The following is a 27,387-nucleotide window of genomic DNA, read 5'->3' on the forward strand; positions in this document are numbered from 1 at the left end:
CCTAATGGCCAGAATCAATGGGGTTTACCCTGATTCGCATGGCATCAAGGCTTAGTGGCCAGAGTCAAGGGGGTTTATCCTGATGTGCAGGGCAGCAAGGCCTAGCAGCCAGAGTCAATGTGGTTTACCCTGATTCACAGGGCAGCATGGCCTAGCAGCCAGAGTCGCTAGAGTTGCCCTGAGTTGCAGGGTGGTAAGACCTATTGCAAGTGTTGATGGGCCGCCACCTGTGGGGGGCGGGGGGGGATCAGCATCCGAGATAGGAGGACCCAGGGTCCACCCTGCTCCACTGGGTCCCGGCCCAGTGCCTTAACAGTACCAGAGTGTTCCGCCACCGAGTCAGCAGGGCTCCAACCAAAACATGCCGACTTCCCACAGGACTATAGCTAGTCCTCCCTGGGCCACTTCCTACCATATCTTTTGGAGCTGTAGTTGAGGTGTCATCAGGGTCTCCAGGCTTTTCGGCATGTGCGGTTCCTGGTGACTGGTCCCTCTCCGGATGTCCACAGGCACTTGGATGCCGGTCTGAATCTCCATAGCTCTGGCTTCCAGTCAGAGGTTCCAGCTGCTCCCAGGATGGAGCTGGCAAGGAGCATCCTTCCTCCCTAGTGCTCAGCCCAGAGCTGGGCTGCTCCCATTTATACTTGTGCTGCATCAGAAGCATGCCCAGTAGGGACGTGGGGGCGTGGCTTCCTCAGTCCACAATGAGGAGTTAACCCTTCCCCATCCACTGTGGAGTGAGTTCGCCCCATCACACATGTATATACTTTTTTCAGAGTACCCATACCATTTTAAGGCTTTCTTTTCAAAAGCCATGCCTTCCCAATAAGTTATATTATATTGTGGTAAAAAAAATTTAAACCTTGGTCAACAGATACTAACTCATTCCCAATCTATAGTTACTTATATTACCACTGAATACCAAGACCAGCTGGGCCAGTTGGGGGCCATAACAATAACAAATGTCCTCTCAGATTTGACTTTCTGAATGACTCTGGACCAAGAGAGAGTTGGGAGGAAAGACTTAGAGAAGGCATGTTCTCCATCATTCAGAAAAGTGCCTACCACCTGAGCTCCTAAGTAATATGTCTTTACTTTTTGATTTTCTGCAGAGGTGAATGCATCTAGTAGGGGTAATCCAAATCTGGCCACTATTCTCTGAAAGGCACTATTTTTCAGTGATCATTCTTCCTAGTTCAACCTTTTCGTGATGAGCCAATCTGCTTTTATTTATATTTATGTTCCTCTGACATGAATAGCCTTAAGTAATACTATATTTCCACCCAGGAGAACAGAATGGTGGTTTATCATTGTAGGACTGACTGCAGAACTGCCCATCCCCTAGTTTAGTGAGGTAAGCTCCGGTAGTGCTCTTGTCTATTCTTACAAGCAGGCAGACTCCTAAGAAGTGGTCCTGAAGATATAGATGAACTAGCTGTTCTGCATATAGTCCCAGAAAATTAATATTTTGTCTTCCTTTTTAGTGTGGACCACAGACCCTGAAAAGTCTTGTTTCTTCAATGACCTCCCGAGCCTAGCAGACTTCCACCAGTAATCTGTGTCTCTCAAAACAGCTGTAGAAGAGTAGTACTCTGCATTACATGCTCCCTCATTAATCACCACCAAAGAAAAGACCTTCAGGACTCCTGCATCAACACTATTCCCATAGACATGAAACTCCTCAAATGATCCCAAACTTGTAGAAGGAAAAGCAGGAAAGGTTGCATATGCAACTTTGTCCACTGAACAACATCCATGCAAAATACCATTATTCCCAATAATCTGAGAAATTGATAACCTGAGAATTTGTGTTGCATTATTCTGGACATGGTCTGGACAACATACGAATATTTTCATTGGATAGGATGACTTTGCCTACTCTGAACCCCCAGTGAATAAGGCAGGGGTGGGCAAACCACGGCCCGTAGGCCACATCTGGCCTGTCACACCTTTTGATCCGGCCCTCAGCTCCCACCAGGGAATAGGGTTGGGGGTTTGACCTGCTCTGGCGCTCCAGCGGAGAGTGGGGTCAGGGGCTTGGCATGCTCTGGACGGCTCCCAGGAAGCAGCTGGCATGACCCCCCTCCAGCTCCTACGTAGTACGCAGAGGCATGGCCAGGCGGTTCTGCACGCTGCCCCGTCTGCAGACGCCACCCCCGCAGCTCCCATTGGCTGCAGTTCCCAGCCAATGGGAGCCGCCGGGGCGTCACCTGCGGACAGGGCAGCACGCAGAGCCACCTGGCCGCGCCTCTGCATAGGAGCCAGAGAGGGGACATGCTTCCGGGAGCTGCTTGCGGTAAGCGCTGCCTGGAGCCTGCACCCCTGAGCCCTCCCCCGCACCCCATTCCCCTGCCACAGCCCATATCCCCCTCCCACCCTCCGAACCCCTTGATCCCAGCACGGAGCCCCCTCTTGTACCCCAAACCCCTCATCCCCGGCCCCACCCCAAAGCCTGCACTCCCAGCCAGAGCCCTCACCCCCCGCATGCCCCAACAGTCTGTCCCAGCCCTGATCCCCCTCCTGCCCTCCGAACCCCTCAGTCCCAGCCTGGAGCCCCCTCCTGCACCCCAAATGCCTTATCCCCAACCCAGAGCCCGCACCCCCAGCCAGAGCCCTCACTCTCCCCACACACACACCACCCAACCCCCTGCCCCAGCCCAGAGCCCCCTCCTGCACCCTGAACTCCTCATTTGCGGCCCCACCCAGAGCCCACACCCCCAGCTGGAGCCCTCACCCTCACCCCCTCCCACACCCGTACCCCCAATTTCATGAGCATTCATGGCCCATCATACAATTTCCATACCCTGATGTGGCCATCAGGCCAAAAAGTTTGCCCACCCCTGGAATAAAGGATCTGCTGGTATGAAGATGATTTTTTCTAGGTTTATGATTAAACCATTTAACATGAGCTCTTGAATTATTATTATCTGTGAAATTACTACTCCTCTTTGTATAAAGCCTTGAGTAGAATGGTATCAGGTCTGCCATGACAATAATGAAGATCTCTGGAAATACCTTCAGGGCTTAGCATAGTCCAAATGGCAGCATCCTGTACAGGTAAATGGTTCTGTACAACAAAGAATATGAGGAACTGATGCTGGGAAGGCCACACAGGAGTATGAAGATTTATGTCCACCAGATCTACTGATGGCTGTCACAGCCAGAATGGAAAGTAACGTCTCTAACCTGAAGGAAGTCCTTCTCACATTTTAGTTGAAATGCTTTAAATCTAACATTGCCCCCAATCCTTCATTCTTTTTTATAATCACAACTAACACACTTGAGAATTCCTGGTGAGAGAAAATAGGTTCTATGGTCCCAATATCTAATAAGCAATGGACAGCTTTGGCAATACTGGCAAATTTCAGCCAGAAAGATTCAAGTTTGGCAAAGTTACAAGCAACCGAAAACAGGGTATTACAATGGGAGGAGCTGGACAACCCTAACTATCAGTGGTACTACCAACTCCACCTATACTAAGAAAAAGTAAGGATCTTCTAAGACTGGACAAATGGCTCCAAAACTAGAGCATCTTTTGGTAAATGAAAGGCATAGATTTTTTTGAATAGCGACAGTAGAACAACTGACTTATTTGCATTGGCCTGCCACATCCTAGCTGGGGACAGTGGCATTCAGTACTCTAAAATTAATATAAAAAGAAAAGGAGTACTTGTGGCACCTTAGAGACTAACCAATTTACCATATTACAGTATGCATGCTGGTGAACAAAAGCTGGAAAATCAGAACAGAAACTCATCTGCCAGCCTGATGGCTGTGTAATGTATTACCAGGCAGAGGAGCCAAAGTTTAGATTTCTGAGCTGCTGGGTCTGTGAGCTGTGCAGTGGAAGCCTCCTCATCCCTTTGGATAGGAAACATGAAGAAGCAGCACTGAGCTCCAGAGGGACCCACATCCTACCCTCTTTGCCAGAGAGAAGATTACCTCATCACTGCATGAGGCTTTTGGAATGGCAGGGAGTAAAGGAAGGAAACCTGACGGACACCTAAAGGCCTGTTCTCCTGAAAAAAAAAATCCCATCCACACGTCCTCATTAACCCCTCCTTGCCAATGTGGGACCTTGATACCTGTCACAGAGTCAGTATCAATGTGAAGCTAAGGTCAATTAAGCAAATAAGATGTTAGATTGCATAAGAAATGGGATGGTGAATAACACTGAGAATATTATAATGCCTTATATAAAATGGTGTGACCTCATCTGAATATTAGGTGCAGTACTGGTCATCCCATCTCAAAGAATTCTGCAGAACAAGTCGGGGTTCATAGAAGACGTAAAAATGGTCATGGGCCTAGAAAAACTCTCATATAAAAAAAAAGATTTAAAAGAGTGGGATTGTTTACCCAAGAAAGGAGACAAATGAGAGGACGTAATACAAGTATATAAAATAATAAAAGGTCTGGAGCAGGGTTACTCAAAAACGAGTCACCAGAATGTGTTGAAGGGTTGTGTGGGAGGCCTGGAGGACAGGGAATGTCATGGGCACCTACCTCAGCAGGGACACCTGCGCCTCCGGCCCTGCAGGGCTGGCTGAGCTCGGCTTCCCACTTTAGGTGCTGTGACCTGGTGAATGGGGTTGCAGCATCACTCGGGTTTGGTCTAACTGCCCCTCCATCATGATGACGAGGGGGCCAGCCAGGCCAAATTTGAGTGAGTGGTGCTCTGACCCCATGTGCCAGGTCTCAACATCACTCACACAAATTTGGCCTGGCCACTCTGTTTGGGGGGGGAGGGGTAACCTGAACAGTGTTGCAACCCCCGAGCAGAGAGCAAACATGCAGTATAGCACCACTGGAAATTTAACATGCAGCATACTGGCATTTTTCATTTTCAACTCCAAATGAAATATTGAAGTATACTTGAGAGAAAGATATTTCCATATTTTTCTCTTTTTCCTTTACACAGATTAATCCCTTGAAAAGTCTGTATGGCAAAATACAAATATTTTCTCTTCAGGCCAGTCTTGTGGGACAAGCTGTTTTGAAAGTTACAGAAACACACTGAAAGTCTTCCAAGCTAGATTTTTACAAAAAAATGTAAATATAAAAATGATCTAATTGCCCCATGACTTGTCATAATTTGTGTATGTTTACTGAAAGTTAGAAGGTATACAAGACTTCCTGAGGGGAAAAAGAAAGTCAGTTGAATAGTTTGTTGGTCATACTGACCTCTGGGAAAAGAATCAGAGATTAGAAAAAAAAATAAGCATTTATGCACACGGCTCCTTAAAAATTACTGCAGTGTGGAAAAAAACCATGCAATTATATAATTAACACGCTGGCTCTAAATGGTATAACCATAACAATTTTCCCCTGCTAGTTATTCCTCAAATCAATAAAAAAATACAGTACTTAGACTGACATTTAAATAATTTCAATTTGTATTTACTTCTCACTAGGGCATCCGGGCTGCAGGAACAGCCATCTTTCAGATTTAAATTTTGGAAGATTTTCCATTGTATGCCAAATGACAAAACTTAACCTTTCTTAGCCTCCTTCCACCTTTAGACTATCTTGTCTACTTAGATTGTAAACTCTTTGGAGCAAGGAAAGAGAGTTACCTTTTCCATAACTGGTGTTCTTCGAGATGTGTTGCTCTGTCCATTCCATATTAGATGTGTATGCTCGCCACATGCACCGGTGCTGGAAGTTTTTCCCTCAGTGGTTATCTGTAGGGGACTGGCTGTGGCGCCCTCTGGAGTGGCATGCACATGCCGCAGTATAAGGGGCACCGCTGGCTCGCCCTACCCTCAGTTCTTTCTTGCTGGAAACTCTGACAGTGGGGAAGGAGGGAGGGTTATGGAATGGACAGGAGCAACATCTCGAAGAACAACAGTTGCAGAAAACACTTCTTCAAGTGTTTGCTCATGTCCATTCCATATTAGGTGACTCCCAAGCGGTACCCTTGGAGGAGGGTAGGAGTTCATGGATGTATAGATTGCAACACAGCTCTGCCAAACCCAGCGTTGTCCCTGGCTTGCTGAGTGATGGCATAATGCAGTGTGAACGTGTGAACCAAAGACCACATTGCAGCTCTGCAAATGTCCTGGATGGGAAAGTGGGCCAGGAAGGCCATCGAGGACGCCTGAGCTCTGGTCAAGTGGACCCTCACAATTGGCGGTGGTGGGACCTGTGCCAGATCGTAAAAGGTCTGGATGCAGGACGTGATCCAGTTGGAAATCCTCTGCTATGACATCAGAATGCCCTTCATCGTGTCCGCTGTCACAATGAAGAGCTGGGTCGACCTATGAAAGGGCTTGGTACGCTCCAGGTAAAATGGCAGGGCACATCTGACGTCTGGGGCGTGCAGCCTCCTTTCCTCCCCAGAGGTGTGCAGCTTGGGACAAAACACAGAGAGGAAGATGTCCTGATTAACAAGGACGGAAGACACCACCTTTGGCAAAAATCATAGGAAGCGTCTGAGACCTTGAAAGATCGCTATGTGGAAATATGTGTCCTTCAAGTTCAGGGTGGCATACCAGTCTCCCGGATCCAGGGAGGGGATGATGGAGGCCAGGAAGACCATGTGGAACTTCAGTTTCTTTAGGTATTTGTTCAGCTCTTGCAGGTCCAGGATGGGCCGTAGACCCCCCTTTGGCCTTTGGGATTAAGTACCGGGAATAGAAACTCTTGTTCCTGTATTTGTGAGGAACCTCTTCCACCGCACCCAACTGCAGCAACCCTTCCACCTCCTGTGCGAGGAGACTCTCATGAGAGGGGTTCCTGAAGAGGGACAGGGAAGCGGGGTGGAGGGTAGAAAGAAACTGGAGGGTATAACCCTGTACCACTGTAATGAGGACCAAGTGGTCCAAGGTTATAGTGGTTCATGCCAGGAGGAAAAAAGAAAGGCGGTTGGAGAAAAGCAGGAGACACGGATCTGGGGTATAGTCCGGTAGGTCACCCTCGGGTGCACCCTCAAAATGCTTGCTTGCTCCTGCTGCTTATTGTGGGTCGAGCCCAATTGAGCACAGGGTGGAGGTGGGTGGCTCAGGCAGTGTTTGTCGCCCCAGCTCTTTTTGTGGGGCAGCTTCTGCTGGGGTTGGCCCCCTTGGCCCTGAGCTGGCTGTGGTTTGAATCGCTTATGGGCGGGACCAGGGACGTACAGCCCTAGAGTTTTCAGGGTAGTGCGGGAGTCCTCTAGCCCATGCAGCTTACTGTCTGTCTGGTCTGCAAACAGGGCCTGGCCATCGAAGGGGAGGTCCTGCATTGACTGATGAGCCTCTGTTGACAGGCCAGAGAGAAGCAGCCAGGATGCCCTCTGCATGGAAATGGTGTGAGCCGCCGTGTCTGAAGCCGCCTGGAGGGCTGCTCTGGCCGCAGACACGCCCTCCTCGAGGATCGCCCAGAATTCCTTCTTGGATCCTTTGGGAAGCGAAACCTCGAACTTGCTGCCACATTTATAGTCGTAGCGGCCAAGGAGGGCCTGGTGATTGGCCATTCTCCACTGAAGGTTGGAAGACAAATAAATTTTTCACTCAACCAGATCCAGTCTCTTTGAGTCTTTATTTTTGGGCGTAGCCCCGGATTGACCCTGCCTCGCCTTCTGATTAACAGCCTCAGCTACAAGGAAGTTTGGTGCCAGATGAATGTAGAGTTACTTGTGGCCTTTAGCTGGCACAAAGTATTTGCATTCAGCCCTTTTTGAGATGGGGCTCAGGGAGGAGGGGGTTTGCCATAGGGCATTAGTAATTTTCGATACCCCTTCATGTAGGGGTAAAGCCACCCTGGCAGGTGCCGTGGAGCAAAGGACATCAAACGGGGAGTCTGATGACTCCTCTAGCTGCTCCGCCAGGAGCCCCAGGTTGGAGGTGACCCTCTTCATTAGTTCCTGACGAGCCTTAGCATCATCTTGCAGAACTGGGTGAGGGGGACCCGTGATAGCTTCGTCTGGTGATGATGAGGACAAAGCCAGTGTCATGGGATCTGCCATGTCCCCTGGTGGTCCAGCCAGCTGTTCCCCGGGTCCTCCTAGGCCCAGGGGTCCTGCATTCTGGGGCCTCCACTCTGGTGGACGGTGGGAAGCTCAGGCCAATGGCCTATCTGAGGCCCCCACCACTAACCGGACTGTCTGCGAGGGCTGGGGGGTTCCAGGGGTACCAGGCCACCGCCGGCCACCGGCCTTGGGGCCATGGGGTCAGTTGCGGTGCCAACGATGCAGACGGTACCGCCGGTGCCAGGGCTTGTCCCGCTGTCAAGGACTCCTGCTCAGTGGTTTCTACCAGGCGACCATGATCAGGCAGACAGGCATTCCCTCTCTGTGCAGTGCCAGCCGCTACGCCTTGACATAGACCTGACCGACCGAGACGAGTCTATCATGCGGGAACTTGGGGACTGTCGACATTTGGCGGATCGGCATCGGTAATCCAGCAATCTATGCCTCATGCTGCTCGACCGGTACATGGAACAGGACCTGGAGCTGGATTGGGCCGGTCGTTGGGAGGATCTCCCCAACTGCAGGGATCTGCGTCTCGGTGACGGGCATCGGCTAGTTGGTGACTGGTGGCCACATTCAAACTATGGTTCGTGTGACCAGTGCCAAGGCCTTGGAGACACGAAAGGCCAATCTCGATGCTCTTGCCAGAGGGGCACATGCCTCGGCAGGTCTGTGCCAGGTTACTGGCGAGCCACACCTCGAATCCCTTTGTGGGTGCCCAGGGTCCGGAGACCGAAGAGGGCTTCGTTGAGCCTGCCTCCCTGCTTCCAAGGTGTGATGGCTCCAAGCAGGCAATAGGGAGTGGTGCCACTGAGGTGGGGACACACGGTAAGGTCCCAAGGTGGGTTTACCCTTGGACCGAGGTACCTGGAGCTGATGTGGGCAGCACTGGTAGCGTCAGGATTTCCTGCGCTGCCTGCAGGGCCTTGGGTGTCGACGGGACATCTAGATGACGGAGGTCCTTGTCACTGTCCAGGGTGGCAGGGATGGTATGGGATGGGCTGGACCACTCAACTTGAGCTGGGGCCCGACTCCCTGACAGAGGTGTTGACCTGTCCAACATGGGTCATGGCTCTCCTCCGGCCCTGTCCTTTCCCTTATGGGAAGTGGGAGATCTTCCCCTTGTGCTTCTCTTCAGTTCCTTGGCCAGAGCTGGGGAGAGGGGATCAGTGCCAGCTCGAAGACGACACTGGCGTGGCGCTCCACACCAATGCTGCGGTGCTGGGGGCCGAGTCATACCTCTGCTACGGTGTCGGGGTCAGCGCTGACTCCATCAGGAGTGCTCTGAGACGGATGTCTCTCTCCTTTTTTGTTCGGGGTTTAAAGGATTTACAGATGTGACACTTGTCGCTTATGTGTCCTTTGCCAGGACACCTCAGACAACTAGCGTGCAGATCGCTGATGGGCGCAGGCCACTTACAATGATTGCAGGGCTTAAAGCCTGGGGCATGCCCCATCCCTAGGCTGAGTCCCGTCCAGGACCAACTAAACTAGAACTAATAATAAGGGAACTATTAACTATTTTACAACTATTGTACAGGAAACGTTCGGAAGAAACACTGAACTCAAATGCGATGCTAGCCGAAGCAGCAGACGTTCCAGCACTGTCACTGGTGGAAAGAAAGAACTGAGAGTGGGGGGAGCCGGCGGTGCCCCTTATACTGCAGCATATGCGCGCCACTCCAGGGGGTGCAAAGCTGGTCCCCTAAGGATACCACTGAGGGAAAAACTTCCATCACCAGTGCATGTGGCGAGCACACACACCTAATATGGAATGGACATGAGCAAAGCACTCAAAGAAGAACGGACTGTTACTATATGTCAGAAAAATGCCTACCGCAATGGGAATCCAATCTCAGTTGGGGCCTCTAGGTACTATCGGTAGTACAAATAAATAATAATTATTATTATTATAAAATATTAAAGCCATCAACAATGTATAGCACTGAGTAACAAAGCAAAAAGAATACTAGACTGCAGGATTATAAAATAAATTTTAAAAATCATGGTTTGGGTAAGCTAAGCCAGAGGTATATAGCATGCAGTTAGGATAAAAACCATTTTTGTGCAGAGGGCCAGAATAATGCCTAAATAGGGCTTAAGTGGGACCCAGTTGGTACATAGTCCTTGCACTGGTCCTTTTCACTGGGGTGAATGCAACCCTTAATTGACTCTAGTTTAACACACATTTTAGAACATTTTTTTTAAGAAACTCAACGCTTTATACTTAAATAAAAATATGGATCCTGTCAGCTGCGGAAAATTCACAAATGAGGATTTTTAAAACCCATTTGATAATGTTATGCCTTTTATAGCCCATCTGTCTTTCTTCTGTATTTTGCCACTGTTGGGCCTTTTGACTCTCTCCATTTTTGTGTCTCCCTGCTGCTCAAAACTTTTTTCTCTCCGCATTCAGAGACTTTGTTCCCTCTCTCTTCAGCCTAGAATTCCTTCCCATATCTCATGGCCATGCTGCCAATGAAGCTCAACCAACTAGTATGTTTGATTTTCCATTAATTTTCAAATTCTTGCTTGGAGAGCAACTTTCTCTGTTAGTTTCTCGGGGGCACTTATGTGGTGCTAAATGGACTTTGTGGTCAGAGGAATCTAGCCCTTTCCCTCTTATTTTTAATGAGAGCAGCAATGTGATTAGATTAGATCAGTGGTTCCCAAACTTGTTCCGCTGCTTGTGCAGGGAAAGCCCCTGCCGGGCCGCGCCGATTTGTTTACCTGCCGTGTCCGCAGGTTCAGCCGATCGCGGCTCCCAGTGGCTGCGGTTTTCTGCTCCAGGCCAGTGGGAGCTGCTGGAAGTGGCAGCCAGTACATCCCTCAGCCTGCGCCGCTTCAAGCAGCTCCCATTGGCCTGGAGCAGTGAACCGCGGCCACCGGGAGCCACGATTGGCCGAACCTGCGGACGCAGCTGGTAAACAAACTGGCCCGGCCTGGCCCAGCCCGGCCCGGCAGGGGCTTTCCCTGTACAAGCGGCGGAACAAGTTAGGGAACCACTGGATTAGACAGCTGTTAAAGAAAATCAAACAAAAGTTAATTTTAAAAGAAAGTTTTTAGAGAAGACTACTAAACACTAACAATTGTCCTGTGGCACCCGTGATCTTGAAGAGTTAAAAGGTTTTCCAGGAACTTATGGTAAAGGGAGATAAGAAACATTGAAGTATTCTTTGCATTTCTCACAATAAATATTTGTTCAAGAGGAAGAACAGGCATATTGATCTGAACAAAAGAAAGAGCTACATAGATTTTCAAAGATATTTCTATGTCTAATGAAGGAAAGCACATTTGGTGCGTCATACATTAGAGACATTATTTAAGAACAGTTCAGATTTGTAAAATTATTACCCTAATATTGGTTTTTAGATCACTGCCTGCAAAACCCATCTTTCATGTGACTGCTTTCCTCATGCTGTACATTTTCAAATATGCTTGACATTCGGCATTTCTAAGCTGTTATGTGTGCCTGACTCATTTTCCTTTTCCTCCGTTGTCTTTTGAATTTGTGCACCTCCTACCCCCACATGTATGTCCAAGTGTGCGACTGTGCAGCAAGAAAAGAAAAGCAAACACTTGAGAAATTAGACAAGAGCACTGTAGTTCAGTAATAATAATCCCAGCCTACTGACAATAATTAAGGAACCTCATACAATTTCTTTGTGAAATGTGTGTAGTACTGAATTTTACATTCAAAGTGTTAAATTAATCCTAAAGTAGTCCATCAGTCAAAGGGGGCATGCAGAATCTAGACAAAATGCAGGCAAAACCATAATTTAACACATAAAAAATCTGTCTTTTAAAGTATTTATAACTCATTCATCATCGCGGTCTCCATCTTACAAAAATTGTACACATTTAACGCAGTTTTTAGTTCTCTGCTGCCAAGCATGACATTATGTCTTTTTTAAACAAAACACATCATCATCATCATGGGAAGGTTATGGAGGAGAAACAGGTTTTACATTCTGAGTTTGGGTCATACTGGGTTCTTATGCTAGTGAGCTTGATAACCAGGAGCCAGTGAGAAAGAAAGCTCTGTCCCACTCTACCATAAGACTCACTATTTTTGTTGACAGTTCCCTGCCTGAAGAGTGCAGTTGTCACTGTACATCATCTAAAAGAGGAAGCAAATCTCTGAGATGATCCAGTCCCCTTTGACAACTTTAAAAATTAGATCCCAGACTATCTAGTTGATCTGGTATTCAATGGGGAACCAGTGTAACTTCCAGAGCACAGGAGTGATGTGTTTGTGCTTATATTGATGAATGGGTAGGATGCTGCATTGTGGACAAGATGAAGATTTTATAGGGCCTTTATGTTCATAGTTACTGTAATAGTCAAGCCTGGAAACTACAAATGCATAGACCATTTTGGCTAGATCAGCATCCATTAAGAGTGGAGAAACCACCTTGTCAACTGTATATGGAAGGAGGCATTTTTAGGAGCTGTTGCTTATCTGGGTTTCCAATAGCAGTTAGGAGAACCTTAGTGGTCTAGGGGCATATAACTTTATCTCCTATCCTCCTTGTTAAAATTAACATGTTGAACTTTTTCCCCCCCCACTAACATTAAGTCCATCCTATTTGAGTTTTTTGTTAGTTTTTTCCTCTTTATCCAGGCACTTCCTTCAGACAGCTAAGAGATAGTAATGTTTGTTCTTGATGCAAAAATATGTACAGCAAATGCTGTCTGCACACTGCTGGCATTTTAGTCCAGACTGTTTCCCAATATTTTACATATATATTAAAGAGGGAAAAAGAGAACAGCTTGTGAGGTTTCTGAAGGCAGAGATGTGTGTGTCTATTACAGTTCTTTAAGGATAGTTTGAGAAGAGATTTAAACCATAACAGTGCATTTATTTGCACCCAGTTAGGTCACCAAGATGAGTCAGTAGTGTCCAATGACTGAAAATGTCAAAGACTTCTGAGGTAAAAGAGGAAAAAACCTCACTGTAACTGGGTAGCAGCATTTACCTGAACTCACCCTAACCCGTTAGCAGTTGATGAGCCTACTGGATAGCATTACGTGTATTTTGCTATTTCATTGTTACATTACTCTACCCAGATGTAAGACAGTGGCTCTCTAAGACAGAGGATACAAGGTGTAAACTCAGCAGTCCACAGGGAGGAATTCTGGGAGCAGCTAATCCTGAAGAAAAGGCTTGAACTGGATTTTGTGTTTCATTTAAAGTTCATTTTGTGAATAAAACTAAACACCAAAAAAGGGAGAAGTATTAACCCTCTATGACTTGTGTGGACTGGGTCTCAAAGTCACTGGCTCATATTCACCATCCTCTGTATATTGTTTGCCCACTTTGAGATCTTTCAAGTGTTTTTACATTTCAGGATTTTTAAGAGTAGAAGAGTACCACGAATCCCTAACAAAATAAAGACTGTTCTCACTAATACGGGATGACAAGTCAGTAAAAGCCATCTGTGCCCTACTATTTTTCAATCCCACATTAAATATTATCACTGATGTAAGGCTTTGGAGTGAAATTCATTCAATACCATTAACAATAAGAACTGCTGTTTTAGATTTGAAATTACATACTCTGCATGCAGCAGTTTGCTCTGTAATAACAGTGCCATTTGGATGAGTCAAAGCTGTATCTAGAATAGCACAATCTGTACGTGTTCTAAACATATCAGTCTCCAGATGAAGTTGTGAACAGAATGTAAACCTTGCTTAAAAATGGGCAGTGCTTTAATAGCTATTATTATAAAAGAAAAGTAATTAGTAACCATTTATTTTTAAAGAGTGAATTCCCCAAAGCCGAACAGCTTTTAGAGCATTTTGCTAAAAAAAAAATCTTTTTTATTAAACTTTTTCACCATAATTGGAAAGAAGATGGAGGAAAGAAAAACCAGTTTCCAAAAAGATATTCTAGAATCCACAAAGAGCAAAGTGATATTCCTTACAGTCTACTATGGGCCTCACAATGCAGATCTAATATACCTGTGCAGCATTGGCACACAGGCACTGCAGAAAACTGTAAGATTAATAACCATACACAGACACTACTGAGCCCCTGCATCAGCTTAGTTATAGTGTTCTATATGTAAACTTTACAACATTTAAATTTACATAGAAAACTAATAATTAAATGTGAAAAATGTATAAAAGTTTATAAAGTTATACCTCCATTGTGATGTCTACAAGAAATCAACCAGCTAACAATGGCTAGGGTAACTGAAGACAGCTAATATTTGTTTTAAAAATGCTTTCAAATTATTTACAATCTTCAAGTTTTGCAACAGCTAGCCCATGTAACTGTGTAATCTTACTACCAATGCCCTCACCCCTTCTCCTCTCTGTCCTCCTTCTGTTTGTTTCACTCACTTGTGTCTTGTTTCAAATTAGATTGTAAGCTCTTTGGGCAGGGACCATGTCTTCCTGTTTGTCTGCACAATGCCTAATACAATGGGACCCGATTAGGGCCTTTCAGTGCTACCTCAATGATACTAACAACAACATTATGGGGTATGAGTAAAATTTAGAAAGTAGTTTGATTTTCCATTTCATTGCACCTAGTGATTTGCTTAAGACACAAAAACTCTCTCACCTAATGTTTCCTTCTGTAATTCATGACATCTGTTTTGTAATTCATTCTCTTGTTGGAGTGAAGTCTGAAGCTGCTGACTTTTCAGCTTAACTGTTTCGGACACCAACTTCAAATGTTTCACATCCTCCTGGAGGGACACTTTATCCCTCTGGAATTCTGCCAGCCTTTGATTCAGTCTGGATACTTCTGAGGAAAAAAAATATGTAAAATGTTAATAAATTTACATTCTAAAATACAAAGACATTGCCATAATCCCAATGCCTGTCTTCTGTTAAGAACTCAATCTATAATTTTACTTAAGGTACAAAGCCATTGTAAGATATTTACATCAGCACTGCATCTTTCTGCTGAAAACACGGATGAAAGAGGTGGCTTTTCCAATGCATCTACTCTCAGGCAACTTGCACTAGGCTGTTGAAATATTAAGCATGAAATGCAATGTGAGTGATCCTTCTTTTGAAATGAATAAGCATACGGATTTATGCATACAAGTTCCATTAATACTAACCTTTTATTTGTAACCTCCCTGAGCAGTAAAATGAAAATAAACTCCTAAAAGCTCATGTTGGGGTTTGTTTTTTGTTTTTTTCAGGGTTTTTTGGTCAGATATTGATGGATATTACAGGATGAATAATACTAGTTTTAATAAATAATAATGTACAATTTCTCTTAGATCTCAAAATAGAATTCATATGGATTTATTAGAAAGACACACATTAGCACCAGAATAGTAAAAATACATCCGAATTTCCATAACCTCCATTTTCCAAACATATTTCCAAGATGAAAGTTACCACACAAAGTCCCACTCTGAGACTAAATGTTTTCTTTTTCAAATATTCAGGATCAACTTCCCATTTTTTCAGTTCAGTACATTTAACACTACATTACATGGCACCAGTCCTAAAACTTGATCTATATGGGCAGTCTTAGGCCTGCGTGTAGTCCCACTGAATTCAAAAGGGTTCCATGCAGGCTAAGGGTCTCACCTGTGGTAGATTGGAGCTCATAAGTTTTAAAAAAATAAAGTTCATTTGTTATTATGTATTTTTATGTCCATTAACTCAAAATTGTTATATGAAAAATAAAACATTAACAAAACTATTTCATTATTCACTTTTGATATTTGAATGAAGTACTCCAGATTTATACCTCTGAAGATGGCTTTGTTTTGGGGCACCCAAAAATCTGATCAATTACAAACAACTAGCACAGAATGCAGCAAACTGATTATTGCTGAGAGTGGACAGAGCAGATTCTGACCACCTCTTGCAGCTTTGACTTCAGTGAGTGGTATTCCTACATATACCTAGGCTGAATGGTCCACGGTATTTTCCCACCACAGTAAACCTGTACCTTTCCTATGTATTCACAACAAAATTCAACAATGAGCAACAGGGGTTTATTTGTACCCAAACCTTTCTAACCTCTGAAGCCTCAGACCCCATTTCTGAAATACAAAAAAATGTATAAACCCATTTTGAAATCAAAGCTGGAAGGGTTCGCAGAGCTTTAGTGGAGACATCCATGGAAATAGCCCTTTTTAAAGTATATTTTAAAAACTTAGTTCAGACAGACAGTCTTTGAGAATAATATCAGATTTTATTTTTCATTTTGTTACTCATTTTAATTATTACTGTTGAAGAATCATATGCTATGTCTTCACCACAAAAAGATGGGGTTTTTTACTGTGGGATAACTAATGCATATTAGCTATACTGCCGTAAGAGCCAAGTAGAAACAAGGCACAGGTCATGTTTACCACAAAGTAAATAGGACAGGTCAACCACAAGTGGGGGAATAGTACTGACCTCACACCTCACGATAACAACTACAGTGCCTTGTCTCCCCTGGGACTTTACCACAAGATAGAGAACATGCATTAGTTATCCCATAGTGAAAACATATCTTTTGTAATACTTTTAGCCTTTATTTGTTTTATTGGATGATGGTTATGACTCTTTCAGTAGTTAGGTGGTATAATAAGAAATATAAGATGTTTATTACAGAAGTTCAGTCTCATTCTTTAGAACTTCTACTAATAGGAGTTTTTATCAGCTTTCTCTAGTTGCATGCATCTGGGTGCCAATAAAGAGAGATTATATCACAACCAGAATGCTCCTGCAAGTTTAAAGGGTACATACTGTTGCCTGTTTTCTCTATGGTAAAATGAGATTGGCTAGTTTAGCATGTCAAGTATTTAAGAATGCAATGGCACTAGTCAGTCAAATGACTTTTATGTCAACATGCTTGTATCTTTTCCAGGGTACACTAAAATGGTTCTTTTCAGTCAGGTATGTTCTAGTACAGTGGTTCTCAAAGCTGGTCCGCTGCTCGTTCAGGGAAAGCCCCTGGGGGGCCAGGCCAGTTTGTTTACCTGCCGCATCCGCAGGTTCGGCCGATCGCGGCTCCCACTGGCCACTGTTTGCCACTCCAGGGCAATGGGGGCTGTGGGAAGGGCAGCCAGCACATCCCTCGGCGCGCTCCGCTTCCCACAGCCCCAATTGTCCTGGAGCGGTGAACCGCGGCCAGTGGGAGCCGCGATCGGCCGAACCTGCGGACGTGGCAGGTAAACAAATCGGCCCGGCCCACCAGGGGCTTTCCCTGAACAAGTGGTGGACCAGCTTTGAGAACCACTGTTCTAGTACACAGAAAAAATATGATTTCAGTACAAAATTCTTTCATACAATCATAACATTTAACTAGTAAATAAGATAACCCTCCTTCATGTTTCAAATATATTTGTTAAAGCAAGCTATTTTACTGTCCTTGGTTTCCAAAGTATTTCCTCCAGGAACAAGACTCCTAGAGCCATGAAAAATATTTTGTGATATGCTGTTTTAGTCCAACAACCTTTACCTATTCATATTATTAATTATTATTATTTATATGACAGTAGTGCTCAGGGGCACCAGTTAGGAGCAGGGCCCCATTGTGTTGGACATTGGACAAACAAACCAAAAGAAAGGCTCAAAGAGTTTACGGTCTTAGGCCTAAATCCTACAACTTGTTCTGTGCAGGAGCAAGTTCCAACCACACCACATGAAAGAAGTTGTAGGCTTAGGCCCCAAATAAGGGCAAGAGGCACCAAGTGAATGTAGAATACAAAACAGGGTAGAGGAGAGCAGGCAGATAAGGATGACAGGAAGAGAAACATAAGGTTGCCTATATTAGCTGAGTGTAGGTTGCATAGTTAAAAAAAATAATTGATAAAATATATACAAAGCTTTGTATTTATTTTATAAGGTTACTTTTGAGCAGAAAGATCCTAAAGACCTGTTGCTGAAGACATTTAAAACTAGACAAGACAAAAATCAAATAAATACATTGTAGGGGACAAACTTATACTGGCAGGGGAATGAACTAGGTCTTTTCTGTATCTATCAGTCTATGAAATATATGTATTAAAACCTTACACGGACAAACTTTTAGACTATGACTGTATCTAATCCTGCATTCCTTGGGCACCCAAACCCCAATTAATTTAATTGTGTTTTTTCGGTGCCCAAAGAATGAAAAATAGGGCATGCTATGTGTTACTTAATTCTCCTGCAAAAAGAAAAGGAGTACTTGTGGCACCTTAGAGACTAACAAATTTATTTGAGCATAAGCTTTCGTGAGCTACAGCTCACTTCATCGGATGCATGCAGTGAAAAATACAGTGGGGAGATTTTATATACACAGAAAACATGAAACAATAGGTGTTACCATACACACTGTAACAAGAGTGATCAGGTAAGGTGAGCTATTACCAGCAGGGGGGGGGGGCGGGAGGAGGGTAAAATCTTTTGAAGTGATAATCAAGGTGGACCATTTCCAGCAGTTGACAAGAACGTGTGAGGAACAGTAGAGGGGGGTAATAAACATGGGGAAATAGTTTTACTTTGTGTAATGACACATCTACTCCCAGTCTTTATTCAAGCCTAAGTTAATGGTGTCCAGTTTGCAAATTAATTCCATTTCAGCAGTCCCTCGCTGGAGTCTGTTTTTGAAGCTTTTTGTTGAAGAATTGTAACAAATTTATTTGAGCATAAACTTAGACTCCAACGAGAGACTGCTGAACTGGGATTAATTTGCAAACTGGACACCATTAATTTAGGCTTGAATAAAGACTGGGAGTGGATGTGTCGTTACACAAAGTAAAGCTATTTCCCCATGTTTATTTTCCCCCTCTACTGTTCCTCACACGTTCTTGTCAACTGCTGGAAATGGCCCACCTTGATTATCACTTCAAAAGGTTTTTTTTCTCTCCTGCTGGTAATAGCTCACCTTACCTGATCACTCTCATTACAGTATGTATGGTAACACCCATTGTTTCATGTTCTCTGTGTATATAAAATCTCCCCACTCCATTTTCCACCGCATACATCCGATGAAGTGAGCTGGAGCTCACAAAAGCTTATGCTCAAATAAATTTGTTAGTCTCTAAGGTGCCACAAGTCCTCCTTTTCTTTTTGCAGATACAGACTAACACGACTGCTACTCTGAAACCTTAATTCTTCTGTTTACTTTAAAGCCAGGAAAAAGAGGCTCTTCCATTACATACAAAATGTTGGTTCTGAAATGTAGAGCACCCTCTTTTAATGCACCAATCTGTACCTATGGATAAGAAGAATGTTTGTTTTGGGAGAACAAGGTTCACTTTTGATACATGCTTATTTTTGAACCTGCAGCAGTGGGTGTTCAGTTGTGTTTGTACTACTTTTATTCGTATTACTAGTTACAATATTCCTGACATTGAGATTAAGTCTCATTTGTGTCTGTCAAACCAACAACTGCATAATTCTTTGTGTGGTCCACAGGCAGATTTTTAATAGTTTATGCAGGCAAGTATTTCCATTAACTATGCCTTATCCCAATTGTTATCTTAATACTTATTAATACTGATTTATTGACAAAGGCATTGCAAGGTACACAAAAAATGATTAAAATGTAGGTTACCATTTGACATTAATTATCCAGGGCTGAATAATGTCCATACATAATCATTTTTAAAGGTTTTTAAGAATGTCATGTATAAACTAGTCCAGGACATTGTGGCTCAAGAGCAGCATTTCATAAACCCTATTTTTATATCTATGACATAGAAGACAAGTTCTCCAAAGACTATTCCTGAAAGCTACAACAAAAAAGTAGCACTATAAGTGATCCAAACACTGCATACTTTTAAACTAAACTAAAAATAATAATTTTCTAAATCCTAACACTTATCCCAGAGACAGTCAAGGCTACATGAAAAGGCAAACTTGCAAAAACAATGAAAACGTACCAGAATGGGAACTGATGAATGATTATGGATAAGGGATTTTGATCCAAAATGCTAGATTTCAAGGACGTGTACACACAAGTATAGTAGTTCATTACTTTGAAAGGGATACGTGGTGTGCAGTGCAGGACACATAACACCTATAGAGGGGACCTGCAACAGACCATATCATTAACCTTAAAAATAAATCATTCTAGATATTATTTTCTTGTAATTTAATTAATACAAAGGGTCTGGGAATGAAAATTACTAACAAGCAAACAGGTAGGCTACTTCTGTAAATATATAAATGTCTTCCAGGTCACTTCGACTGGAATAATAATTGAATGGAAAGACAGTGTCTCATGAGTAATTCTTACATCGTGCTACAGGACAATAAAACAAAGCTGAAATGTTATAGCTGGGCACCTGAAACATTACTGAAGCATCCTTTTGTTTCAAGAAAGGAAGCATACATATTTAAGAATATTACAAATTAATAAAATGAACAGTACTTCAGAAAAGAACAGTTGGCACATTGTGGATACTTTTAAATACCATAAATTATGCAAACATATGACTACATAGTCTCTTTATTTTCATAGGAATAAAAAAGGGGAGAAAATACAGAGCCTGTTTCTAGAGTTCTTAATGTCCTCGGTTTGAGACATCATAATAATTTTAATAGCAATCAATCAAGTGCAATGTCACAAACAACTGAGTGTGAAATAAGGCAGGAAATAAACAAGAAGAGTGGAACCCTTAGTACCATGCACTACACTCAGTCTTCAGTATTGTTAAAAGATTGATTCATGGTTCAAAAGGCAATACATAAACATTTAAATCTATTATTCTAGCAAAAGTTAATAGTAAAAGAAAGCAACTTGCTTGTAAATACTTGTCTTCAGATGGTTACAGTACTCACCCCTTGGTGCCTGCTCCCTGCACGTAACTGGGGTCAGAACATTCCGAGCTCAGTGTTCTGAGTGAATATACACCTCAGTGCATGATGCATGCCTACACTCACTTCTGAGGCATAACAGCATAATAGGCATAACTGCCTCAACTACTAGTTCCTATTATAGTGCAGAACATTAAAAAGTATGCTAATTCAGAAGATAAAGTGGGTGAGTGGTGATCTATGATAATAATTATTACCTTCCAAGAACAAGAACTACGGGTAGGTAATTTCCTTTTCTCCAAAGTTAAACAGTCTAACAAAATCACACATACATTTTCAAGTGACTAAGAAGCTATTGGGAGACCTTTGAAAACTTAATAATTAACCCAATGAGAAAAATTTTACCTGATCATTTTATTTCTGTGACTGTTTGGGTTACATCTCTTTCTAAGCAAATTTCAAAGGTAGCTCAAATTTATTCATCAGCAACAGGGCTTGGCCACACCCCTTCCACCACAAGAATACTTCCATAGCTTATTGAAACAGTTACATTTATGAAAAATACCTAAAGCAACCACTTACATAACTTCTAGTAACTATCTGCTTCACCCGCAGTAGTGATTATTTTAGAAATACCCAGAGAAATTCAGGTGGCATGGACTGAGGGAGAAGTCCGTCCCAGAAATGTAATGTTCAAGAAACCAATTTTCATTCTGGATCCTGAACTTGCCCACTCAGAGCTAAGTATGAACATAGTGAGCAATAAGGATCAATAGGACAGATAATAAGACAAAGGATAAGACTTCTTCTTCCATGAAAATAGTACTTTTGGAACTACTTGGAGCGCATCTTCCTTCCAAAGGATGGTTCCTTCCAAAGGTGGAAAATTGAAGGTCAGGCCTATAGTGTTGAAGGATGACCTGGTGGTAAACCTGCAGATTTTCTCAGGTCACCCTTTTGATTCAGGACCCGGTACAGGATGAGTGGGCTCTGATCTTTTTTGGGATGGGTTTACCTACAGCTGAATATGCTTCAATGAAGCAGTGGTTGATGTGCCTTGCTATGAAGCATTTGGATGCAATCAGGCAGAACCATCTTGGGTAAAAGGGAATTAACCAAGATGATGTTTTCTGAACAGGTCAATCCCAACAAGATTTTTTTTTTTAATGCTGTTCTCACATCCAACGTGTGCCACATTTTTTTCTTTTGGGTGTTCAGGATTTGGACACAATGATGGGAAAATGATTTCCTATTATGTTAGAAAGGTGAATTATGTGGTAGGGGTGCTAGTCTGGGTCTTGGGAGACCTAGGTTCAATTCTGTCCTCTGCCACAGGCTTCCTGGGTATCCTTGGGCAAGTCACTTAGGACCAGATTTGTAAAGGTATTTAAGCAGCTAAAGATCCAGATAGGTGCCTAGTGGAATTTTCAAAAGCATCTAGATGTCTAACTACCATTGAAATCAATGCAAGTTAGGTGCTGAGGCACTTTTGAAAAGTCTACTAGATGCCTAGCTCCATCTTCAGGTACTTAATACCTTTAAAATATGGCCCATAGTATCTTTGTGCCTCAGTTACCCATCTTTAAAATAGGGTTAATTGAACTTCCCTATTACACAGGGAAGTTGTGAGGATAAATGCATTAAAGATAGTAAGGTCCTCAGATACTATAATAATGGGAGCTACAAAAATATTTTTGCTAGATGAGATCAGCCTTGGTTATGAATGACTCCAAAGTAAAGGAGCATGTCCTTTCCCTCTTGTAAAATGAAGTAAGGATCATGGTCCTTTTAGAGCAGAGATATCAGAGACCTCTTTGCCATGTACATGTGCTGATAGAAAAGAAATACAAGGAGGTAGATGTCATTGTTTCAAACACATGGGCTGTGAGAGCTGGTAGCATGTAGTTAGGCCCCAACTAGGAAAGGTAGGCCTAACTTGGTTTGGATAGGCATACCATTCTAAAAAAAATGTAAATATCTTCTGGTGATCTATAAGAGACCTAGATAACTTTACATTTATAATGCTGTTTAATGCTGCAAATAGGTGATGTGACAGTTGGAGGTCTTAGGCACAAGTCTATGCTACATCATAGAAAAACCAAGAGAGCTGGAATGTCTGACTTCCTGGGGATTAATCTCTTTGTCCCAACATGAGTGTGAGAATTCAGTCTTCATTTCTGTGTTGGCTGAATGAGGGAAAAGACTTATGGGATGCATGAAGAATACCTATTATTTCAGAAGAATATCCCATCTTAGTTAGGATGAGCCAACCAGATGGACAAGCTATTAGATTCAGGTAAGGAGACATTATTTACCTTGTACAGTAACTGGACTTCCTCAAAATGCATGTCTCTATGAGTGCCCCATTCACTTTCAATTGGAGATTTTTGTCAGCAGTGCCTGTTCATCTTGCACATGTGCCCTACATATCCTCATGCCCCATACCAAGGACATATAGGGCTCTGAGGGCGAACCACCCTCAGTTCCTTCTCTACTACAAAGTCCCAAGAAGATGAGACTCTGAAGCAGAGAGGAGAAGGGCAGGTAGCAGAGCACGCATAGAGACACACATCTCGAAGAAATCCAATTACTATACAAGTAACCTCTTTTTTTTTTTTTTGAGTAGTGTCCCTGTGTGTGCTCCACTTGAGGTTACTCCCTAACAGTACCCCCTGAAGGAGGTGGGGGATTCAGAAATCAGACTCAGGCTGTCCGTAGGACTGCAGAGCCAAAGGCAACATCTGCCCAGGTAGCATCAACCAAGGCATAGTGTCTCAAGAAAGTGTGAATCAGAGACCATATAGTAGCCCTTCATGTTTCCATAACAGACACAGCCTTTAGCAAGGCCACAGATGTGGAGTACGATCTTGTAGAATGAGCAATGACCTTAGGGAGGCAGGACACATTAACAGCTGTATAACAGGCTCTAAGTGGGTTTCATTTAGAAAGTGGGTTTCTGGTTCATGAAGCTTGGGTGAGAAAAGCAGGAGATAAACTGATTGATATCAAAATTCAAAGTAATCTTGGGTAAAAACATTGATGTGGTTGAAGAGAAACTTTATCTTTGAAAAAGTCGGTCTTGGAGGGTCAGCCATGAAAGCGCCCAGTTCTACATTCCTTCAGGCACAGGTAACAGCCACTATGAATGTGATTTTCATGGAGTGGTTCAGAGGTGAACAGGTTATTAATAGTTTAAAGGGTGGCTTCATCAAAGCATTGACAGCCAAATTCAAGTTCCAGATAGGAGCAAGATGTCTAACATTTAGGAAGAGGTTTGACAGACCCTTTATAAATCTCGATGTTGCAGGGTGAGTGAATATGGAGAAGCCTTGTACCAGAGAATGGAATGCTGTGATGGCAACTAGATGTGCTTTAATGGAACTCAAAGAAAATCCTGCTTTCATCACAGTAAGTATTCTAACACCTCAGAGACATGAGACAAACTATGGTGAGTACATAAAACTTTTTTCATTTCTGGGAGAGCAGAGTCTGTTTGCTGAGAAGACAGTGGTCTCTGGAAAAGTTCTACTAGGTCAAGAACCACAGCCTTATTCAAGGTGGCCAGTAGTACTGATGCCTTCTCCTTTTTGATCTTCTGAAATACTCTTCCTACTGGTTGCAGAGGAAAAAACCTCCAGATTTGGCCATTTGGAAACTAGTGAGTCTATTTCCACTGATCTCTGGTCTGCTTCCTTTATGAACAAACACCTTGGTTTTGCATTACTGAATTCAAATAAGTCCACTTCATGGTAGCCTAGCTTCTTTATTTGAACTGGAAAGCTTGCTGCTTCAGGAACTACTCTGCTCATCTGGAAATACCCTTAAAGGACTCTAAAATGATGTTCTTCATAGGAAAGACTTCGTATTGCTTCTGTGTTTAGACATGAGAATTCTGTCACAACCTGTTGGTTTATATATGTTGTATTTGCAATACTTTCTCACTATAACAGGACAAGCTCTTAAGTGATCCTAGAAGACCAGTTCTCAGGTTCTGGCAAAATCAGCACTTTGTAGCTTCTCTGTCCTTGATCATGTGCTCTATGTGTTGTGATTTCCAGGTGGTCAAAACTGGGAAAAAACACAAGGATCTAAGTTGTAAAGGGAATGCACTACTCAAATCATTATATTTACTTTTCCATGCATTTACTATGGTAAAACGCTGAAGAAATCTCGAAGTTCTCACATGCAGTTTTGTCCAGAGAATGATCTAATGCAAGAGACTAGTAGACCTAGGAAATACAGGTAAACTCAGACAGAGGATATCCTGTTCAGATGACACTGCAGAGATCAGCGTTTGGATATTACTGAACATTTCCTGAAGCAGGAAGTTTCTGGCTCTCCTTGTAATCTATCTTAATTCCTAGGCAGACAATCTTCTGAGGTGGTGTCACAGGCCTCTTCTTCAGCTTACTGCAAAAGCATGTGCCCAGAGCATGGTGAGAATGCTCTGATTCACATCCTGTGCATTTGCTGGGAAATGTGGACTTGAAATTTGGCAAGGGGAATTCTGGTCAGAAAGGTGCCTTTTGCTGTTCCAGTGAAAATCCACCAAAATTTGTCCAAATTATAAGCCTCTGAAAATCACTGTTTACATGCACTAACTAGAGGTTTCTCAGAGTCTAGCAGCAAAACTATCTGAACATTTCATTTGTGCTGAGTATACTCCACTCTCACAGAGCTCTGTACCACCAACAATAAACATGCTCAGCCTGGGGCCCAGCAGGACTTCTTGCAACTGCTCCTCCATGCTGCTGGGGAACATGTAGCACTGGACACCAAAAGCAGAGAGGCTCTCTCTCCTGTGCTGTCAGTGATCCCTCCTTCTAGCTAACAATAAGGGGAAAGATGTAGGAAAGGAAATGTTACAGGGACAAATACAGGGATAATGGGGAAATGGGACAAGTCTAGGGTAGGACAGGAGCAGAGGGGGATAGAAACAGGGAGAACAGACAGAAGACAACAGGTTGTGGGAGTAAGGGTTACATTCTAGGGTCAAAGGTAGAAAGATCTAAGTACATGCTCCCTTGCAGAACCTGGAAGTTAATTCAGGATTCCTGAGTTCAAACATCCTTCTGGTGTCTAGCAAATAGCAGTAAAATAGTATGTCTCATCCCCCATCAGTGGCTGGCCCAAATAGGGGACAAAAGGCTAATATTGCTACAGTTGCTCCACTGGATATAGTGGTAGAGGTCTGTGCAATGGTTCTAAAAGTCCCAACTCTGCTGATGATCCATGTGGGGGCCATCATGATTCCACATGATGGAATTTGTGTCTTTTCGGTTTACTTTTTTTAAAATTTAAGAAATTACATACAAACCCCCCCCCCCATGTTAAAAGAATGTTAAGGTTGCAAAGTCAGGCACTCAAAAAGTAGAAAATGCCATAATTAATACTGCCTCACAGAACCTTAATTTGGCCCTCCAGCATGTATGCATTATGAAACAGCCTTTAATTATATGATCAGACCCCTGCCTCATTCCGTGCACATTATGAACAGTGTTCAGGGGTGTGTCATGAATGAGGCTTCTGTCTGTAGATCCTCTGCCTCATTTGTTGCAGAAGCTGGAAGGTGTATAGTGATTGAGGCAGAGAAGTGTTGGAAGAAAAACGATGGTCTTGTGGTTAAGGCAGTTGAATGCTATCCTGGAGAATTGGATTCTATTCCTCCCTCTGCTACAGAGTTCCTATGTGATGCTAGTTAAGTCATTGAAACCAAATTTTTCACAGGTAGCCACTAACTGCATGTTCCTCATTTTCTGGTTGTCCAACTTGAGACACTTAGTGTCTGATTCAATTGCAACTGAAGTAATGGACAACCTTAATCTGGCATTTCTTAACTTTTGAGTGTTTGACTTTGCAACCCTAACATTCTTTTAATATTTATTATATTTGTATGTAATATAAATAAGAGTAGGATCTCACAATTATAGTGGGGGGGCATGATACAGGAGTAGACAATAGGTGGACCATAGGCCAAATCTGGACCACCAGATGCTTTTGAACGGACTGCAAAATCTTTTTATGTACTTATTATTATCATTATTGTTATTACGGTGTGAAAAATGTTTCTCTGGAGTCTGGACCTTGAGTACATCTTGACAAAGAAACTTGGACCGTGACAAAAAATAATTGACTAACTGAGGAGCGATAGATGAGATGACTTCAAGGTCCTTTCCAGTCCTGCACTTCTATGAGTCTCAGATTCTCTAAAACTAACCATCTTGAATGAGTATGACACCATAGGAAGACAGAGAGATATGGCAAATTAAAATATCTTCAGATATTAGGATCTTAGGCTAAAGCACACATATTGCCTGTGCTTCAATCTGCCCTTAATGATTGAATAGTTGATCCTATAATTTTCAGCAAAGAATAGCCAAACATTTCACAATTAAATGTGCTATTAGAATATCTTTTAGCAACTCTCTGTTCCATCTTGAGAAGCCTTTTCTTAAATGCCAAGTATTTTACATGCTGTGTGAAGTGATGATATAATGGGCTTCATAACTGAAAATGAAGCCAGATTGCCCCCATCTTGCTTTGTGCACTGTTTGGAAATTGCAAGAAGCATTCCTTATAATAAACAGCTAAATGTATTTGAAAATGAAGATTTTAATTAAAATCTTAAGCTTCCTGCTGGTAGCTACTATCTTGCTGCAAAGTAATATTGTCTGTGACAGGAAAGAATGCTTTTAATCATCAGAAGCAGAACCTGATTGTTT

At 43.0% G+C, this 27,387-nt stretch overlaps 1 protein-coding gene across 1 annotated transcript in view; it reads right to left on the reverse strand.

Annotated features, from left to right (window-relative positions):
- Positions 1–27,387, reverse strand: part of LEKR1 (leucine, glutamate and lysine rich 1) — a 123,399-nt gene that overhangs the window by 47,445 nt on the left and 48,567 nt on the right. The window contains exon 6 of the mRNA XM_074963716.1: positions 14,520–14,705. Within this exon, the coding sequence (XP_074819817.1) occupies positions 14,520–14,705 (186 nt within the window). The remainder of the gene's footprint in view (positions 1–14,519; positions 14,706–27,387) is intronic.

This window comes from Natator depressus, chromosome 9 (genome assembly GCF_965152275.1).
Source record: "Natator depressus isolate rNatDep1 chromosome 9, rNatDep2.hap1, whole genome shotgun sequence".
NCBI classification, from domain to species: Eukaryota; Metazoa; Chordata; order Testudines; family Cheloniidae; genus Natator; species Natator depressus.